The sequence below is a fragment of the Marmota monax genome, unplaced genomic scaffold (genome assembly GCF_021218885.2).
Source record: "Marmota monax isolate L192 unplaced genomic scaffold, Marmota_monax_Labrador192_F-V1.1 WCK01_AAM20220418_F8-fsc00033, whole genome shotgun sequence".
Lineage (NCBI taxonomy): Eukaryota > Metazoa > Chordata > Mammalia > Rodentia > Sciuridae > Marmota > Marmota monax.
This window is the reverse complement of record NW_026694282.1, coordinates 1,011,199-1,030,007: the sequence shown is the minus strand read 5'-3', so window position 1 is coordinate 1,030,007 and position 18,809 is coordinate 1,011,199. Positions and strand designations below refer to the sequence as shown.

Genomic DNA, 18,809 nt, shown 5'->3' with positions numbered 1-18,809 from the left:
GGACTGTGGAGACCAAGTCCCAGCCAAAGCGGGAAGTAGCTACTCTGCTCCAAACTCTTACTTTTAGGCAACCCTTGTCCAAAAAAAAAGTAGAAAAGTGAGAAGCAGGATATACAGATTTTTAAGTAAAACATCCCAATTTTAAAATGTTGACAGTAATCCTAGATTTTTCTTAATCTTTATCTAGAAGTCTGAAAAGTGTCTTCCAGCTTTCACATTTTACAGTTTTGTAACAATTCACTAATATCAACAAGCTTTGGAGGAAAAGTTACAAAACAAAATTTTATCCATGGTAAGATTTAACTAGGCAAACAGTATCCATATACATAAGTAAATTACTGGATGGAAAGATAGGCAAATGCAACAATTTTTTTTTTTTTTTTTAGGTGATGGGACTGTAGGTGAACGTTAAAAAAAAATCTTGTTAATTGTTCATTTAAAATGTTTCTAGTTTGTATAACAAAAATAATTGTAAAGACAATGGCAAGAATATTAAAGGCAATCACATTGCTGCTAGATGGAAGAAAAAAGGGGAGCAGCAGGGATATTGGGTAATTTGTGAAACTTTCCAGCCTGACCTCTGTATTTACTGTCAACCATCCTGAACAATAAGTTGGTAGAAGGTACTGCTCCATGCACAATCAGCTGTACATGCTAGAAATTTCCCACCTAATGCTGCTCCTTTTTTTTTTCTTCCTGTTGTTTATAAAAATATTCCCCACACCATGAAGCTTAGTGGTATCAAAAACTTCTCAACTTTGCTAGTTTGGCTCTGAACATATTACATGAGGGTTTTGTTTTGTTTCAGTGGGTGAAGTGGGTGGGAAGGGCAGCTGACTTATTGTCCCTCATTAAATTTTTCTTTGGTTTCTATTAAGACTGTTTTTATTCTACAAACCCACATCAATTGCCTGTAAAGTGAGCAGAAAACCATGAATTGTTATTTAGTGTGTTTATTTGGAGGTTTTAAAAAAATGCCCTATGCAAAGGTTACTCCTTTCTAAGCAAATATGGAGAAGAATATTAGCACAAAGGCCCTGTTATCACAAATGCAGAGATCCTCTAAACCTATCCTTTCTTGCACTGCAGCACCTAGCCAAGGTCTGGACCCAAGCTAAGAATGCAATTCATGCTTTGTAGAAGGAAAATTCTTCCTCTGCCCTCTCTGGGATGAACCTAGGATTTCTGAGTTATAGAATAAAGACACCAAATATGGTTGCTAATCTTCTTTTAGTAATGGGCAATTTGAAATGACATCGAATGTTCCAGATATGCCAACAAGGATCTATGACATTGAGGATGAAAGACCATAGGATTTGAATGCAGGGGGCTTGACACTGACTTTCTTGTTGAAAGTGGCCTACTGAGCAAAAGGCAGGATAGTTCTTTGCCAGGACTCTACTGAAGGATCAGTAGACTGTCTAGCACTTTCTTGTATCCTGTTGCCTCACTAATTTCTGGATTGCCAGATGCCTCTGTTTTTTGAAAATGGTTAAAAAAAAATCTTAGTAATTCTGTTGTTTCAGAAACCTTACATATGGCCCAAAATATCCTGAATTTTTTTTGAGAAAACACTTGCTTTTTTTTTCCACTCAATTTAATCATTACAGCTGAAATTGACTCAAATGTATTGTTTCTGTTTTGATCATTTTGATGGTTGAAATTCTGAAGTTATATAAAAGTATGAGTAAGCAAGATATGAAGATTTAATTATGCATTTTTTAAAGTCTCTTAAAAAACAAAAGTAGGTTAAGACATGATTGATACTTTCACTTCAGAATTCTTAACAAGTGCAATAAAACTAGTTTTTGAAGTTAGTAGACAGCCTTGATTTACCATCACTGAATCAGAGAGCAAATTTTTCACATATTGAGTCATGACTACCGGCTTTTTTTTTTTTTTTTTTTTTTTTTGGTAAACCACCTTAACCTGCTCTTGAAAACCTCTGGTTGGTGTATGGAATTAGTCTGAATCTGTCTCTATTTAGCCTGTGAAATTTAACAAGGCCATAGCCTGGGGTTGGTAAGGCTGTGAGCCATACCACCATCTCAGGTTTTTGATGACACCACAAACCACTTGAGATTTATTATGTTAGCAGATGTCATCAGATCTATGTGTGCACAGGTGCAGCATGCAGTTAGTGAGAGAAAGAACACTGTGCGTGTATATTTATTTTTGTACCCATACTCTCAATGGCTAGAAAATGACCCCGTGTGTCTGTCCTGGGCCCTGTGGAATTTCAGAGCTATTGCAGGAGCTTATTTGCAAAACTATTGAAGTCTTTTCCACACAGATAATTCTGTATGATGAGTAGCCATGTTTTGTGGGAAAGACACTGCCTTTATTTTTATAATCAATGTCTAGGGAAAAGATATAATGGATTATAGCTAAAGATTACTATAACCAATGAAAAATAAAAATAATTACCAGTGTTTCTTACTTATGCTTGGGTTTTCCTCTTATAAGACGATACACTAGGTATGCAGTCTCCTCTCTTTAATAATAATAGTTGTGCAGAGACATCTCAAACAAAATGACCAAATTTGGCATATTATGAATGTACCATTCAAGCCTTTCTAAATATTTTTAAATGATTAAGAAATATTACCGGTAGGCAATAAGAAACATGAATATTTATATTGGTTAACATATTATATATATTTAAAAAATTATATATAAATTCTTAATCATCTCAATTTTAAAAGATAGGGTATGCTTTATTTACTACTGAATCTTAAATATTCCACCATTATAATTATATACATTAAATTTCCAAGAATTCTGGTATAATAATGGACTAAATACAATAATCTAATAAATTAGTGTGTATCCTTTAATAATATAAATATAACAAATAAAAACATACTTCCCATATTTTTGAGAAATACAGAAGTGAGACAAAATAAACACCTTTGGGGTAATGACTGAAAATTACTGGTTTAGATGGAATAGAGGAATTACTTCAATTATGACATAAAGCATTGTAATAATGCATGCCTTTTAGAAATAATTATATAGTGATTATTCTCAGAGATAAACACATGCAGATGTTGCTAGTACATTAAAAAAAATTCTTAATTTGAAGAAAACATACAGAAATTGCGTTACCAGTTAATTGACTTTAAGAAGAATCAGAAAATCTAAAGTGTGAATGTACTTGCAAAGCTTCCGGTACGTTCTATGTAATAAATTGTGCCTACAACTTTAGGCAGAAAAAATACTCTTTTTAAAAAACTGGAATCACTTCAGTTAAATGTGCCTAAGGTCCAAAATGCTTAAGTAGTGTTGGATAGTGCTTATATTAAAAAATGAATCATTACTTATAATTTCTAACAAAAGATGAGTATAAAAAGATATTAGACCTTTATTATATTCTTGGAAACATTTTTAACAAAGATCATTTCAATTTAAAAAGAAGTGCCTATTTGAAAACATTCCCTAATTTCTACATATTTATTTATATCACAAAATATGAAAACCAGAAAATCAGCTGACGTTGTAGATTAAAAGATGAAGATTATTCACCAATTAAAAATTTAGAAGCAACAATATGTTGAGGTGACTATGAATTAGCAAGACAGATTCCTATAAAGACATTCTTTAAAAATCCTTCTCCTTATTTCATAAACCTTGACTATCATATATGATATGTGTACATATTTGACAGAAGAGTGCTCAGTAGAGGAGTAAGCATTCTTATAAGCTTTACATGTCAAAAGAAACAAATAGCATGCAAATAGAAAAAAATAATCAAGAACGCGGGAACATGACATGCAATGGTACACTTTATTTCTAAATATGCTTGGGAAGAGATCTGTTGACAGGTGACCCAAACCCTAGATTCCTCCAAGTCTTCATGAGAATGGAGGAAATTCTTTCCTTTTCCCTTCTCTATTCCTTTTCTCATTAAAGAAAAAAAAAGATACTTCCTAAACAAAATAAGGTTATTTTAAAAATGGCATTTCTTCTTTGCATAAAATAGACACTGAGAAGCACTGGTAATTCTACTATAGATTTCAAACAATAATAACAGATTTTCTGTGGAACACTTAAAGAAGTATTAGTATTTGGTAATGCTGGTCATGAAAACACTTCCCCTACCCTAAATAATCTTTATTATTTACTGCATTGAATTTTCATATTTTATATTTGGCTCCCTAGTCCTAAATGTGATTTATTTGACCATAAAACTGTTAGGAAATCCTAGAATAAAAACATATCTATTTGTTACCCACTTAAATTGACTGCCTGGGTAGACTGAATTATAGCTACATTGGCTAGGTGGTTAAAAATTACTTAACTTTGAGCAAGATAGAAATCATAAACTAATTTTCTTACAAAGTTATAACTGAGTGTGGAGGTGAAAATATTTGTATATTCCATCCTCCTCTCCAAATATTCATCTCCGTTCCCACAGCTACATGACTTTATAGATATATACAGGGTTTTGTTGTTGTTTGTTTGTTTTTTAAGGAAATTGGACAATGTTAAACTTGCAGCTTAACAACCTATCTTTTAAACTGTGCATTTTCTAAAGTCTAGTTGGGTCAATCCATTTTTAGGACTGAAAATCTTACTCATGATTGAAAATGTCATTTAAAATAGGTATGTACATATGCATGTACAAACATTTATATAATGTGTCTACATGTATGAGGGTTTTTTTTCTTTTTTTGGTAATGAGGCCAAATGTCTTCCTTGTTTTTTAATGTGTAGAGTAGGAATTAAGAATCTGAACAATGTTGTTTAAGTTCTCTAAGACTTCGAGAGTAAACATAATTGGGATTAAAATACTGACATGTTCACATTCAGTAGGGAGGTAAGAACAATTCATTGGGAGTTATTCCGGTCTCATTGGTAATCACATAATTGAACAGGGTTTTTAGAGGATATTTGAAGCTATTGTTGTCTGTTGTGCAATTACATAATTAGTCAAGATCTCTGTAATAAAATCTTTTCTAAACACATGTGGGCTAGTATTAAGTAAATTTAGGGCTAGTGTTATATTTTTACTTTTAATACTTTAACTTTTAAAGCAGAATTACACAACAGCTTAACCGGTAAGCATTATTTTGCCACAAAACTACAGATCCTTAATGATTGGATTACTTTAGAACTAAGCAAAAACAAACAAACAAACAAAAAACAAAAAGTAAAAAACCCTCAACGTATAAACTAATTAAAACTGCTATATTAGTGAACGTTAACTCACTATCAAATCTCTAGAGTGCTCACTTCTGGAGACTTCTGTGTATTTCTTTGGTGCTGCTTGTTTCTTCCACCAACCCATAAATTACTGAAGAATTTTTTGACATTCACATGGATGCATAGAAACAGAAAGTCAAAAGTGCCCTCTTTCTGGTGGTTTGCTTTAATGATAACACTACGCAGTGAGGAACATTTCAAGACTCCTTTTACAGGAAAACAAACGTGGCCTGGCGAAGTTGAACCCAGCGACGTGGCGGGAAGTAGGGAAGCAACAGCAATTCTGAACCTTTAGCATTATTATTGGTTTGGAGTCTTCACGCGGCTGTTCCGCCGGCTTCCCCCTGCCGCGCGCCTGCGGAGGGGCCCCTTGGCCGTGGCGCACCGCAGACGCGCAGTCGGAGAGCACAAAGGCGCACCAAGCCGGGGCAGCCCCCAGACAGGCACGCCCTCGCCGCGCTCCTACCCCACCCGGCGACACAAAGACCAGGCTCCCTCCCAACACTCTCACCCACCCGCGAGGGGCGCCCGCGACGCGCAGGCCGCCACACCCACTCGGCCAGCTCCCGCCTCCCCGGCCGCGGGCGCCCTGATGAATATGCATCGCGGCGTGCCCGCCCCCGGCTCCTCCTTTCGGTTTCTTTCCCGCCGCCAGGCGGAAGCGAAGAGCCGCGCTTCCCGCGCGCCGGTACCGGCCGGGGCGGGCAGGGGCGGGCCGGGGCGGGGCGGATGGCGAGCTGGTGAAAGAGAAAGCCAGGGAGGTGGCAGCGGAGGATTCGGTTCGGGCGCGCAAGGGTGCGCTGCTGGGTGGTGGTTCCGGGGCAGCCCCGCCGCCGGCCAGGCCAACCTCAAGGCCGGGAAGGGGTGAACGCGCGACCCCGAGGCCGCGCCTGCCACATTTGTCCAGCGCAGCCCCCACCCCAGAGCAGCCCTGCTAAAACAACAATAAAACCCACCGAGTACACGCGCACGCGCGCGCGCGCATACACAGACACACACACTCACTCTGGACGACGTTCAAGTCAACTACGAGAAAGAGTCTTCTGCAAGTGAGAGGAGTAAAACTGGATATCCAGACTGAGGGACTGCCTGCTTTAGACTTGACTTTGACCTTCTTTTCTTCTTGGGCCAAGAATTGTGGCAGTGCAGAAAAAACAAGCAAACAAACAAAAAACCCAAGTCTTAAAAATTTAAGACTACTCCTGGATGAATTTTTAAAAAACAAACACAAAAAGAGACACCAAAACAACCCTTGAGAAAATCCACAAATCTGTACCTGAGACACGTGAAGTCAGCGACCCTGGGTTGTTACAGACTCAAGATCTCTTTTATTTAGTGCAATACAGTGCGATGGTATGTGACTTTGAAAGATGGGTTTTTTATTTTCTTGTCTTGTTCGTCCTTTCCACTACTTCCCACCCTAGGCAGATTTTATTTCCTGCTTGTGCATTGTAAAGTGAAGTTTTACCCCTTTCCTAAGTGACATTTCTGCTTTGTAGGGTGAGCTGTAGTGCTGGATTTCCAGAACCAGTGCAAATATGTATTATTTTCAAAGCGTTGTTAACTTTAGTACATGCGACACACTTTTATGGCGGGAAGCGTTGGAATCTAAACAGTGCAGAATCTAGTATTTTTCCCTTTTTAACTCCCTACTTTCTACACTTCTCCCCTCAGTGTTGGGAATAAACATTACTATACAAATACTTAAGTTGCACCTCGTAACCCATTCCATTTCTTGAAGTGTTTTTTTCTTCATTTTAAGGTACAACTTTGTTACATATTTTCATTTGAAAATACATTAGTTTAAGTGAGGGAAGTACTGTTTAGCTGATTGGTATGTTGGAGTTTTAAAAATTGGTGTTCCTTTCTCAAAGTTGCTGCACGTAATTATTAGACTTCCTTCCACCAGGTCCCCCTTAAAACAATTATGATGAAACACCCCCCCCCCTTAATATTTCTTATTCTCACCCCTCTGTTTTTGCTCCAGGATTTCTTTCACTCTGCCTAAATTTGTGTGGGTCTGTGTGTCTGCCTTCTCCCTTGTCCTCTCTTCACCAGTGTGTCTGGGACACATTTTAATGCACAATATCCCATCCATTAAGTTGTGGCTGAATGCGAAGTGTGTGAGGATTTGGCAGCTTTCAGGTCGAAGGGGGCGGGGAAGCCAGTGTCGACTTTGACACAAGAAGCCGAAGTGGCGTGATTGGAATTATTATTAGGGCTGTGAACATGGCCATCTTCTCCTGGTTGGAAGAACTGCCATTGAACTTGAGACAGGACAGACAAGATCTCCAAGTCCCCCCCCCCCCCCCCCCAGTACAGTAGCTGGCAGCGAAAAGGCGCCAAAATACACAAGATTAACTCTGACTTTCCTTGAACAGATCCTATAGCACCATCCTTTGTAACTTTAACTTCCAACAGGCGGGAAAAAGTTAACTTTTGAACCCATACTTTAACAGACATTTAAATCAGCTTTAAAATGGAATAAGTCCAGAAAGTCATACGTGCATGCTTATGTGGTTAGTGAAGAATGCACGTGTAAATAAGCTGGGTGCATGTGTGTATGTGACTGAGGAGTTCAAGATTTAATCAGAATCAGAATTAGTGTGACTTTCCAGTGCATTTACTGTAGGGGGAAGAGCACTGTGAGACAAATAAGCTGACCTTTAAGCAGCCTAAGTAAAAACTGCAAAGAGTTGTGAAACACAAAACGTTGTGGTTTCCAGTTTTACATTTGAGGTTTGATGTTTTCATTTAATGGTATGAGAGATGGAGAAAGCGCCAGTGCTGAAAAGTCCCTATTAAATCATATGTGGGCAGAGGTCAAGCACTCTAACTCACTGATACAATATACTACAGATCCCTGCCTAGTGATGGGGAACACAGGAAAAAGTGCTTGGGCAATAAAAGTATTAGAACGGTAATTATTGTCCGTGGTTGGGACTGCATTCTTGTGCACTGGGAAAGGTTTTTACTGGCCCTGATGAATTTTAAAGCCTAATATTGTTGAAAGCTATTTTAATAGGAAATTGATTAGCTGAGTGTTTCATACAATAAATGGTGACAGATTCATTGTTTGATGTCCAAAATAAATTCCTTTTATTCTTTAGCAGAGATAGGCATTCATTTAATTTTAATATGATCAGACTGAGCAGCGGCATAATTTTGAGTGAATGTGATGTCACAAACATCTGTAACTTTGTTTTTGGAGTTTGTGGCATCACACAATTTGACAGTATTATTGCTTTGAAATTTATTAGCTTGTGCTGTTAAAATGTTTCAGATACATTCAGAGATAAGTTTACTGAACATATATTTTGTAAAGGCCCAGTTGTTTGTGTTTTCTCTTTGTAATTATGTAGTTTTTTCCTTAACTTTTAATTTGAAAGTTCAAATGCACAATTCTGTTGTTATGTGTTGTTTTGGTTTTGATATAAAATAGCAGCTTTCAAAGGAAGGACTAGATTAAGGAGTACAGAAAGTTTAAGTTGGTCTCTGATGCACTTTTTGTACTTAATCCAGAATGTCAGGACTACTTTTCCATTTTGGACAGAGTTTTCTAAATGTCTCTTTAAAAATGATCTGTTTTCACATGTCACAAAACACATTTGGATGGGTAACAAAAGTCAATTTATGTGTACAAATAAAATGTATAGTTTTACTTTAAACATTAGCTATTTTGAAAAGGGCAATACTGTAATTACAACTCTCAACATCAGCAGAGAAGGCACTGTTTGGTGTGTGAGACAGTGTATATAACCTTTGTAGTACTGTGAAGGAAGCAAGGCAACTATAACTGAGATTTTCAAAGTCTGAAATAAATCATGCAAAGGTTACAGGCCAACTGATGACTTTGTAATCCAGAGAGCAAATGTTTTTCACAGTTGGAAATCCCTGTAGATGAACTGGACTCATTTCAGTAGAGCAGTAGAAACCATATAACCCTAAATGGAGGAATCTGGCCCAGTCAGTGTTCAGATTCAGGTTTGTAATTTGTAAATGTGCCTGAGATGTAGATATACTTAGTGGGATTTTTTTTTTTTTTTTTTAAATAGTTGAGTACAGGCATTTCAGCAGCAACATTAACAGCATCATTTTTCTCATTTAGTTTTGTCCTCAGGGGAGACCAAACAGCTCTCAGAGGAGAGGAAAAAAAGTCCAAGGTTATTTATTCATTTCAGTGAAAGGCAAAGGTCTGGAGTGGGGGTGGGGAAACTAACTGGTTGGGAATTCTCTAGTGGGGAGAAATTGCTACCCTAATTTGACAGTAGTAGTTTAAGGACTCTGAGAGCTGGGCATGATTTTGCAATTCCCATCAAGTGCAGGCAATTTCAGTACTTGTTGGTTGTTTATATATGCATTTTTGAGTGGATTTTGGTGTTGCTACTTGTGGATATAAATTTGTGTTTTTCCAGGCTATACATGTATGTTTTTAGTGGTTCATTCTGAAGAAAGATCCCTGGACATGGTATAATGGATACTTGGAGTTTTGCAGGCCTATTTTCTGGGGTCATGAGGTCATCTGTCTCTTTTGGATTAAGTTTTTAAATATTGATATTGGCTATGCAGCCAGGGCATGTGGAATTGTTGAACCACCACATGTAAGAGCTAAAAGATGAAAACAAAAACAAAAACAAAAAAAAAAAAAAAACAAAAAACAAAAAAAAAACAGTCATTGGGTGTATTAAAAATGACAGAGTTAGCTTTGTTCAGCTCCAAGAAACCTTATGTGAAGTTGCCCTGGTTTTGCAACCTATCCTACAGTTTCTTTACAAAGAAAAAAAAAATCAAAAGGAAAACACTATATGGAGATACCTGAGATGTCAAACTTCTGTCTGGAGGTCAGTGAGTGAAAGGCTCAAACTTGGCAACAATGTTTATTTTTAAATATATAATTGGGTCCTGAAAAATCCAGTCACCTGAAGCACTGGCCTTCCTTTTAGAAACCAGTAAACTTTCTTTCAGAAAAGAAAGTTTTCTCCCCCATAAGATGGCAGGGAATAGATAACCTAGGGGAGAAATCCTTAGGATACTGACATATCAGATTTTCTTGAGGGAGCCATTTATCTCTTTCCTGCTCCTCAGTCAGGTTGGAGGATGAGTGAAAGTGGCCTAACAGTGTTTTAAGTTTTTTTTTTTTTTTTTTTTTTTTTTGGGGGGGAGGATAAGAACAGAAATAGAGTTTGGAAGAGGTCAGTACCAAAGTTTGAGTGTTGGCCCATTCTGACACTGTCAGAAACTTTTGAGAGATACTTTAAAACCACTTTCAATTCCATGGCAGAGGCATGCTGGAAAAAAGGGAAAGTCAATAGAAAGCATGTACTTTCTCTTAGTTCCTCCTCTTCTACTTGGTATTTCTCAAATTAAAGGTGGTTGACAAGTGCTGAGAGACAACAGAGAAGCCAGGTGTCCCATGAACCCAAAGCTACCAGTCCATCAGTTACAGAAGACTCCCCTCTAGTGTTCTTCCTGAAAGGCCTGCAATGACTTTGGCATTGGCTGGACAAGAAGCAGTGCTGGTGGGGTGCGGGGTGGGTATCAGGCATCCTGACTGTGGCTTCAAGGCCTGAGAGTCAAAGCCATATATACTGAGCACCCCTTAAGACACCCTTCCAGGATGTCTCTTTGCTTACACTTCACTCCTTTTTGTTTTCCTCACCTCACCATTACTCCTTTCACATTTTCCTTCTTCTTGGAAACAAATCAAACCCCCAAACTACCAAGCATCCTCTATGGTCATCCATGTGTACTTAGCCATAAGCACTGTACAAAGTGGGGCATCTGAGATTTGAACCCGTAAGGGCTGGGCCTGGCAGCCCCCAGTTCTTCTCTCTGGGTCTTACCTGGGTCTGATGCTGCTTCTTGGCCCCTGGTGCTGCTGCAGCTTTTGTGACTTCTTCTGTATAATGGTTGTCAATTTTTCCTTTTCCTTTTTTAAGCTTGTGAGAAACTTTTGAATGCAACCTCATTTTGGTGGCAAAAAGGAAATAATTTGTTGGGAAGGGAAACTAGTAAGAGGAGGGGGGGTAGCAATGTCTGGAGATACTTGCCCAGGGCTCAGCACTGGGCCTCTTTTGCCAGGGGACAAGGCTGGTTCTGGGCTCTCTGGCTGAAAAGAGTGCTCTCTGGGTGCCAGAGTTTCACTGGGGGTGGTGTGGTGAGGAGAAAGGGAGGGAGGGAGAAGGGAGGGAGAGAGATGGGCACAGGATTTTTAAAGAGACCCCAAAATAATGGCTTCTGTTAGAGTCCAGGCATTCAAAGAGGTGTGTTCAAGGACATGAGTACATTCGTGCCAAGGGGAATGTCTTTTATGGTAAATTAACTCCAGTTAAATTGAATATTTGTTCAAAGGGAAACTCCAGTAGTTAAAGCTGGTATTATCAGTAGAGCTTCCCCACCCCCCTTCCCTCCAACCAACCCCCCCTCCCCCGCAGAATCTGGTGAGGGTGAGAAAAGGGATGCGATATAATGTGCAAAACAAAGTGATGCTTTGGGGTTGTTCGTCTTTTTTCTTTTTAAATCTAAGATGAGGTTGCCTACAATTTGTGAGAGAGAAATGAGTATTTATTTGGATTAACCCCGACTGTCACCTCATTTCTTTCATCTCTAAAGACTGTCAACTTTATCCCAGCTTTTCAAAAAGAAGAAATGACCGGCACAAAGGAAATTAACGTTGTCAGAACGCTGACTAGAGGATTTGCCTGCGCGGGGAGCGGGGAGGCTGTTCCCAGCGGCGCGTGCCCTAAAGGGTTAAGTCGCCCGAGTTCTTGTTCTCGCAGTTTCCTCGACTTTACCTGTCTCCTCCGACCCCCGGCCCTTCCCCGCAGCCTCCTCCACCCCACTCCCAGCGCCTTTCTTCTCCGGGCTCTCGGTTTACGGGGGCTGCAGCTGGTAGACTTGGCAAGCTCGCCTCATTAAGAGCGCTTTTTGAAAACGGACTGTGTTTGAGCATTTCCCTAATGAGGACAGGACGGGGTTAAAAAGTGACCATTTCATGGTTGACTTGAACCTGCCTACTTTTCTTGATGTGTCGTTGTGAAATGCTTGATGTGGATAACTCCCACTTGGTGAAGGAAAAAGTCACTGGTGCCTTCAGGTCCGCTGGGGGAGGGAAGAGGGGACGGTAGGCAAAAGCGGGAGACTCTGAAGGAGGAGAAAGTTGGGAAAAAATCGAGAGCGAGGAAGAGGGAAGGAGGCAGGGGGATCCGTGGTGAGCCTCGAAACACTTCCCCAGCACAGTTGAAAGCGGGGGCGGCCCCGCCTGGGGTTTGGGGCGGACTAGGCCCCTTTACAGCCCCCAGGGATAGACGCGGAGCCCCAGGCACTCACTTTTCCTTTCTCTATTGTCTGGGCAGTCTTTGATTCCACCACTTCCCCACCCACTCCAAGAGGAAAACCGGAATTTGGGGGGCGGTGTGTGTGTGTGTGTGTGTGTGTGTGTGTGTGTGTAAACGGGAGCTAGGCAAGCCGCTCCCTTAAAATCCCCGGAATCAAGTTCATTCACACGGGGCCTGCAGCTCGCGGCCGGGATGGGGGCGGGGCAGCGACGCGGGAGTGAGGCAGGCGCGGGCGCCCAGTGGCTTCGGGAGGCAGCCTCTGGAGGGCTGCAGCCGCACACGCACCGCGCGCGCGCGCGCGCGCGCCCGTCCCGCAGCCCCGGGCGCGCCGCAGCCCCGCCCTGCCTGCACCCTGGCGGGGAAGGACCCGCTTTCCGCCCGCGCCCCGGGCCCTGGGGGGTGGGGATTGGGAAAAAGCCAGCCAGGCTGCTGTAGGAGGAGAGAGGAGCGGGGCGCTGGGAGGAGGAGGGAGCTGGAGGCGGCAGCGGCTCGGCGGGTCCTCCCGCTCCTAGCGTGGCCACGTGCACGCGGCACCCCTAGGGAAGGCGGCAAACCGCGGCGAGGCACCGCTTGGGTGTAGCTGTCCCGGGCGCGGTCGCCCGCTGGAGGGACCTCTCCCCGCTTCCTACCCGCGAACGAGGACTTCGGGCTGGGGGCCGGAGTCTGGGCGCCGTGTCCTCCACGTCCGCGCTGATGCGCCCCAACTATTTAAACCCAAGTTCGCTCAGGCGACTGCCTTCTCGGCCTCTCCCTCCTCCTCGTTTCAGCCGCGGGCTCAGTGGACCGCGCCCGCCCCCGGTGCAAGTGTCGGCACCCCAGCTCCGGCCCCGGGGCGGCCTGGGTGTGAGGGAATTTTCCATTCGTTTCTTTCTCGGGCCCAGACCGGTTCAGTCCTTCTCCCACTAGGATGTTCCCGCGGCTTAAAGAGTCCTCAGCGAGCGCCGAAATACCTCTCCTAGGGCGGGTTTTGGGGTGTGTGTATATGTGTGGTGGCATAGGAAGGGTGGCTGATTATATTTTTTGGGGGAAAAAAAGTCATAGTAGCGTTGCACCGGTATGATACCTTTAACAAGTGGGGGTGTGTGTGGAGAGAGCAAGAGAGAAGCAGGAGGAGGAGGAGGAAGGTGGGGGGCGGGGGGTGTGGAGAGGCTGGTGCAAAAGGAATGCGCGTTTGCAGGAGGAGGAGTAAAGCGATGATTGTGTAATTAAATAATAAAACAATCCTTAAGTCTGATTTGGAGAGAGCTCGAGCGGGGTCCAGAGGGTGGAACCGGTGAATTTTTCAACTTCCAAGTTTTGCAACGAGAGAAAGCAAGAGAGGGAGGGGAAAAAAGAGCCCAGAGCAGAAAAGAGAGGAGTTTGGAGCCGAGCGGGAGAGCGGGATTTATCGTTTGGGATTTTTCTGGAGATCCTTTCGATCCCCCTGGGCTGTGGGCAGCAGCAGCAACAGCAGCAGCCGCCTCCTCGCTCGGCCGGGTCAGACGTGGGGCGAGGCGGGCGGGCCGGCCGGCGGGCGGGCACTGAGGAGCCGGCGCGGGCGGCGGCGGCTGCAGCCGGGACCGCGCTCCGCAAGACTCTTCCGCCCGGGAGATCTGCGCTCGCGCCCCCTCCCTCATCCAGGCCTCTCCCTTCTCCCCCACCCACCCCGCCCCCACCCGGCCCTCTCCCGCGCGCGCCCCGCCACCCGCGCGCACTCGCTCACGTTCCCCCTCGCGCACACACATGGTCGGCTCGCGGCAAAGTTTAGCCTGCGATCACCACTCCGCGATCCTGCCGCAGTGTTCGGGGCTGTAACCTTGAACTTTCCCAGCGCGGTGACACATTCTCCTCGCTCTCCCAGCCGCCCGCCCTCCTGCGCCCCCCTCCCCGCCTTTTTTAAAAAAGCATTTCACCATCCACCACCACCCCAATCCAACCCACACCGAACCTTCGCGCACCCCAAACCCCCAACAACAACAACAACAACAACTGCAAAACAGAAAACAAATCCCCAAACCCAGGCGAAAAGCAGCTAACACCGGCGGCGGCGGCGGCAGCGGCCTCGGCGAGCACGGCCAGCGCGCTCGGACTGCAAGAGGGTTAAAAGTGTAGATTGGATTTCACCCCGGGAAATCTAGCACGCCGAGTGAACTTGAATCTTTGGCTATTTAAGGAGGACTGGGTTTGTTGTGAAGTTGCGGTGATCCAGCGCAGAGCCCCGTCCTGATTGATCGCATCGTGGGGCTCAGATGACTGTAAAATGAATAGATGAAATTCTTGCTTCTCGAAGATTTTCTTGGGCATCTCCGGGAAAGTGCGTTTTAAGGCGAAGTCATGATGTATTCTCCCATCTGTCTCACTCAGGTACATGTCTCGATCACTTTCTCGAGCTTTCTCTGGCCCCAGACGCCTTTGTTTTGTTTTCTTGCTTTCGTCCTGCGGACAATTAACGGCTTTAGTTAACCTCCGCACATCCCAATCCCTCCGAGAAGTGGCGGCAGGCTTTGCGGGACGGCGTGGGAGCCGGCGCAAGGCCCCTCGCCCACGGCCGCTGCGCACGCCCAGCTCCTCGCCCTGGGCACCGAGAGCGGGCGCCAGGGCCGGGCAAGGCTGTCGGGGGTGGGCAGGGCCGAGGCCAGCTTGCGCGAGCCCCTACGCGGCCCCCCAAGTGCCGGCTGTGGCTCGGTACCCCTGCCCAGGGTGTCTGCCGCTCTTTCGGCCGCTTGCGCTCAGAGGCGGACTCGGTCTTTAGAGAAGCTTTAGGGGGGAACTGAGCTCTTAAAAAACAGCCAGTGAACTTGGGCGAGGGGACTCCAGCACGAGTCTGTGTGGGCGCCTCTGGACTCTGCTGCAGGCTGTGGGCGGGCGACGAAGCGAGTCCGAAGTTGTGGTCCGGGGACCCATTCCTTTGCTTTATTTGGGACCTAAAATCCTGGTCCATAGTGACCCGCACTTGGGACTTCCAGCGACCATAGCACAAAGGCGGTCTTTACATTGGCATGGGTTTAGTGGGTTGTGGTGAATCTTAGGGACTTTTAGGACATGTTCATTTTGTGGAGACCTGTTCGTTTGACGATATTTGGGCGTAGTTCGTAAGGCATAAAGTAATGCTTGAAAAGTAAGGTCATTTTAATTTTTTTACTTTGAAAATTATCCTAAGACTTTAGGAACAATGTTATGAAATAAAACACTGGCTTTATACTTTTTTTTTTTTTTTAAAGACACAATTTATATCATTTTCAACCAGGCGGTTCAATGAAAAAGTGAGGAGAGTGAACAGGCTTACCTGGGCGCAGTTTTCATCCTTGCCTATCGAACTAAGCAACTGATAAAGTAATTAAATAGCTTTGCCCAGAATTGTTATTTGAAGCAATATTTTAAGTCTTTAAAGGCATAGAACAATTTACTTTTAGGAGTATTTGTCATGATTGGTAACTGAGAACTATCATCTTTGACATTGGCATAAAAACTAAACAGCTAAAGAAGTGTTGGCTAGTTTTGAGTGTGTTAAAAAATTTAAAACATCTAAAATCACCATGAAGCATTTTAAAAATGGACAAATAATTAAGATTTCAATTGTATGACAATTAGAAGGCATTGTGATTCAAAAGGACTGAGGCATTCATAAATTGTGAATGAAGATGAAAACAATGATAAGGCTTATTCAGTGATTGGATACAGTCCTGTAGCTTTTTGGCTGACACATTTTTTATTGTTTATATTTTGTTTGGCATCTGAGTATGATTAACTTAGATATGGCTATTTTAAGCAAGTAAACGTGCACTTTAATTTAACAAAACTGGAAAAATGGGTTGCTGAGTTATTTGTATTTTAAAAGCTATCAATGATTATATCCAACAAATATGATGAAACTGTTTCAGGTATAATGTATTGCCCTTAGTTGTAAAAGTTACCTTTAATAGTACACAACAGCAGGAATTTTTCCCTCTTTCTGGTAAACTACATCCATTTGTATTATTTTTCCAGTGGGATGAAATATAACAAATCAAAGTAAGCTTTTCACTTACAAAGTTCTGCATCACATTCTCACCTGAATAATTGTCTTTTTTGTATTTATATTTTCCAATATTGGCTTTTTAAAAAAACACTCCTAGTGATCACATTGCATTTTTAGTCTCCCCTACATATGTATAGAAAAGTGACTAGTTTTATCTCAATTTGCTAAGTTAAAAATAATATTTCAGCATCCTGACATATGGAGTGTTCGGAGCATATACAGCATAATTGTTCAGCTATCACATTAGTATTCAAGGATATACACTTACCGACACTAATTCATGATGACTAATATTCTCTACTATTTTAATAATATAAATGAGTTGATGTATTAAAATTGGAGATTTAGGGCCTATACTAGAGAAGAAATTTTAGCTCTAGAATTCTCATTTAACTAATCTCAGTGTGACTGTTTAGGTAATGTAAGGTATTGCAAAAGTGAGGACACATTAATAGTGTTACTTTTGTATCAGATCTGTAAAGCTTAATTTTGTATTGTAAAGAGCCTTATAGCTGAAGCACAACATGTTTTAGGAAGTGCAAATACAAAATAAAGTAACATTCTTAATGTGTTGAAAACTTTCAAAAAGTATCTCAGTTGTTGCAATAAAGTATTTAGGTTTTAGAAAAAAAAATTTACAAGGAGTGATCATTAAAGTTTTTGATATTTAGCAAAATGGTATGCAGAGTGTCAGTACGTCAGTAGAAATCAGCATATATACATTAGTATAAATCAGATGTAAAAGGAAAATTATGACTTATCATATGATTTAATATTTACTTTTTCCAAATATAAACTCTCAATAGTATAACTTTTAATGGGCATAATGAAATTGAGTATTTTTTCTTTCATTGTCATTCCGATTCTTTAGGTACTCCCCCCCCCCCCCCATGATTAATTATTATATAATGATGATGCTTCAAGAACACCTAGTAGTTACTTTTCCACCACTATATTGGTCTAATTTTCTACCCTTTTGTGGAAACCATTGTTTTTTCTATGAAGAAAAATAAATATGCCTAGTCAAATTAGATTGTTTATATTTGAAATTTGTAACTTGGTTACTTATCAATTTAGACTAACTAAAGGAAGTTTTATAAGAGAAAAGATTACTGAATGTCAATGTATTTTAGTAAAAATTCTGAAAGAGCAAGCTTGCAAGTTACCTTAACATAGAACCTTTAGCTCTTAAATCATTTACATGTGTTGATTTTTAAAAAAATAATTTTTATAATTATTTAGTGTTATAATTATAACACTTTAGGACACATGAATACCTTAATTCCACCCCCCGCCCCCCCTTTGAATGAGGACAGTTACTCTGTACCATGTTCATGTCACTTACAATAGCTACTCAGGATTAGAAAACGATCACACTTGGGAGATGACATTTAGACATGTTAATGCAAAAATGTATGTGACATATAGCAAATCTCCACTTACACTTTTTTTTTTTTTGGTGGTGGTGGGGTGTAGGTCTCCTTATCAAATAAGTGATTCACTTAAAAGGAATCCCTGTAATAGTGATAAAAGATATTAATAAGGCAATTTGGTGGCCTGAGAAAGTTTTCTACTTGTACTTATCAGTAAAGAAACATGTACATTTTAAAACAATATTGGGTGTAACTGACAGCAAACACGATGAAACGTTAAAAACAATGTTTTGTGTGCATTGACTGAGAGTTTCCAAATTCAACCTTCAAATTTGCATTTTGGTTGTTTAAGAAAACTTGTTAAAATTTTGAGATTTATTTCACAATAGATGATGTTTACGGTTAAATACTGTAACTCAAACATATTTTTGATGTCTTTATAACAAAATGAAATGTCACTGAACATAGTACTTAAGGACATAGTACTTAAGTCGTACCAAATTGCATAATATCTGTTAAGAAAATATTGCATTTTGGGAAGCATGACAAGGGTAAAATGAAACAAAGCTCCCCCACGAACTCTTTACATTCTCAAATTTTTAGTTTATGAATGCATATATGCATGATTTTTAGTTATATCAATAAATCATAGTAAAAGTCAGATCATAGGAAGTGAGTTCCCAAAGCACGTTTAAGTCCACATTTCCTTGACGAGGCTTTCCTTTTGCATATATTTTGAAGACGGATAAACAAAGTTTTTGTAGTTACAGTGAAAGCTGAAAGCATGGCATCAGAAAGTGTATGAAGATAGGGAGGTCTTATCATGGGCTGTGGTTGCTGTGAGCAGGGCTGCCTTCCCACACAAAGAACAGATTGTGGTTTAACTCTTTCCATGGC

The 18,809-nt window shown here is 41.6% G+C and overlaps 1 protein-coding gene and 1 long non-coding RNA gene across 9 annotated transcripts in view; one reads left to right on the top strand and one right to left on the bottom strand.

Moving 5' to 3' along the window:
- Positions 1–11,561, bottom strand: part of LOC124108757 (uncharacterized) — a 40,126-nt gene extending 28,565 nt beyond the window's left edge. The window contains exon 1 of one of the 2 annotated variants that reach the window (XR_009228860.1): positions 11,049–11,561. This is a non-coding gene — a long non-coding RNA (uncharacterized LOC124108757). Of the gene's footprint in view, positions 1–6,210; positions 6,281–11,048 lie in introns of those variants that run through there. The other variant, XR_006856765.2, reaches the window with a different exon arrangement.
- Nfib (nuclear factor I B) overlaps positions 6,419–18,809 on the top strand; it is a 232,559-nt gene continuing 220,168 nt past the window's right edge. For 2 of the 7 annotated variants that reach the window (XM_046467294.2, XM_046467293.2), the window contains exon 1: positions 14,197–14,885. In XM_046467294.2, the coding sequence (XP_046323250.1) occupies positions 14,856–14,885 (30 nt within the window). In that variant the 5' untranslated portion in view covers positions 14,197–14,855. Of the gene's footprint in view, positions 6,559–14,196; positions 14,886–18,809 lie in introns of those variants that run through there. The other 5 variants (XM_046467297.2, XM_046467296.2, XM_058586341.1 and 2 more) reach the window with 4 other exon arrangements.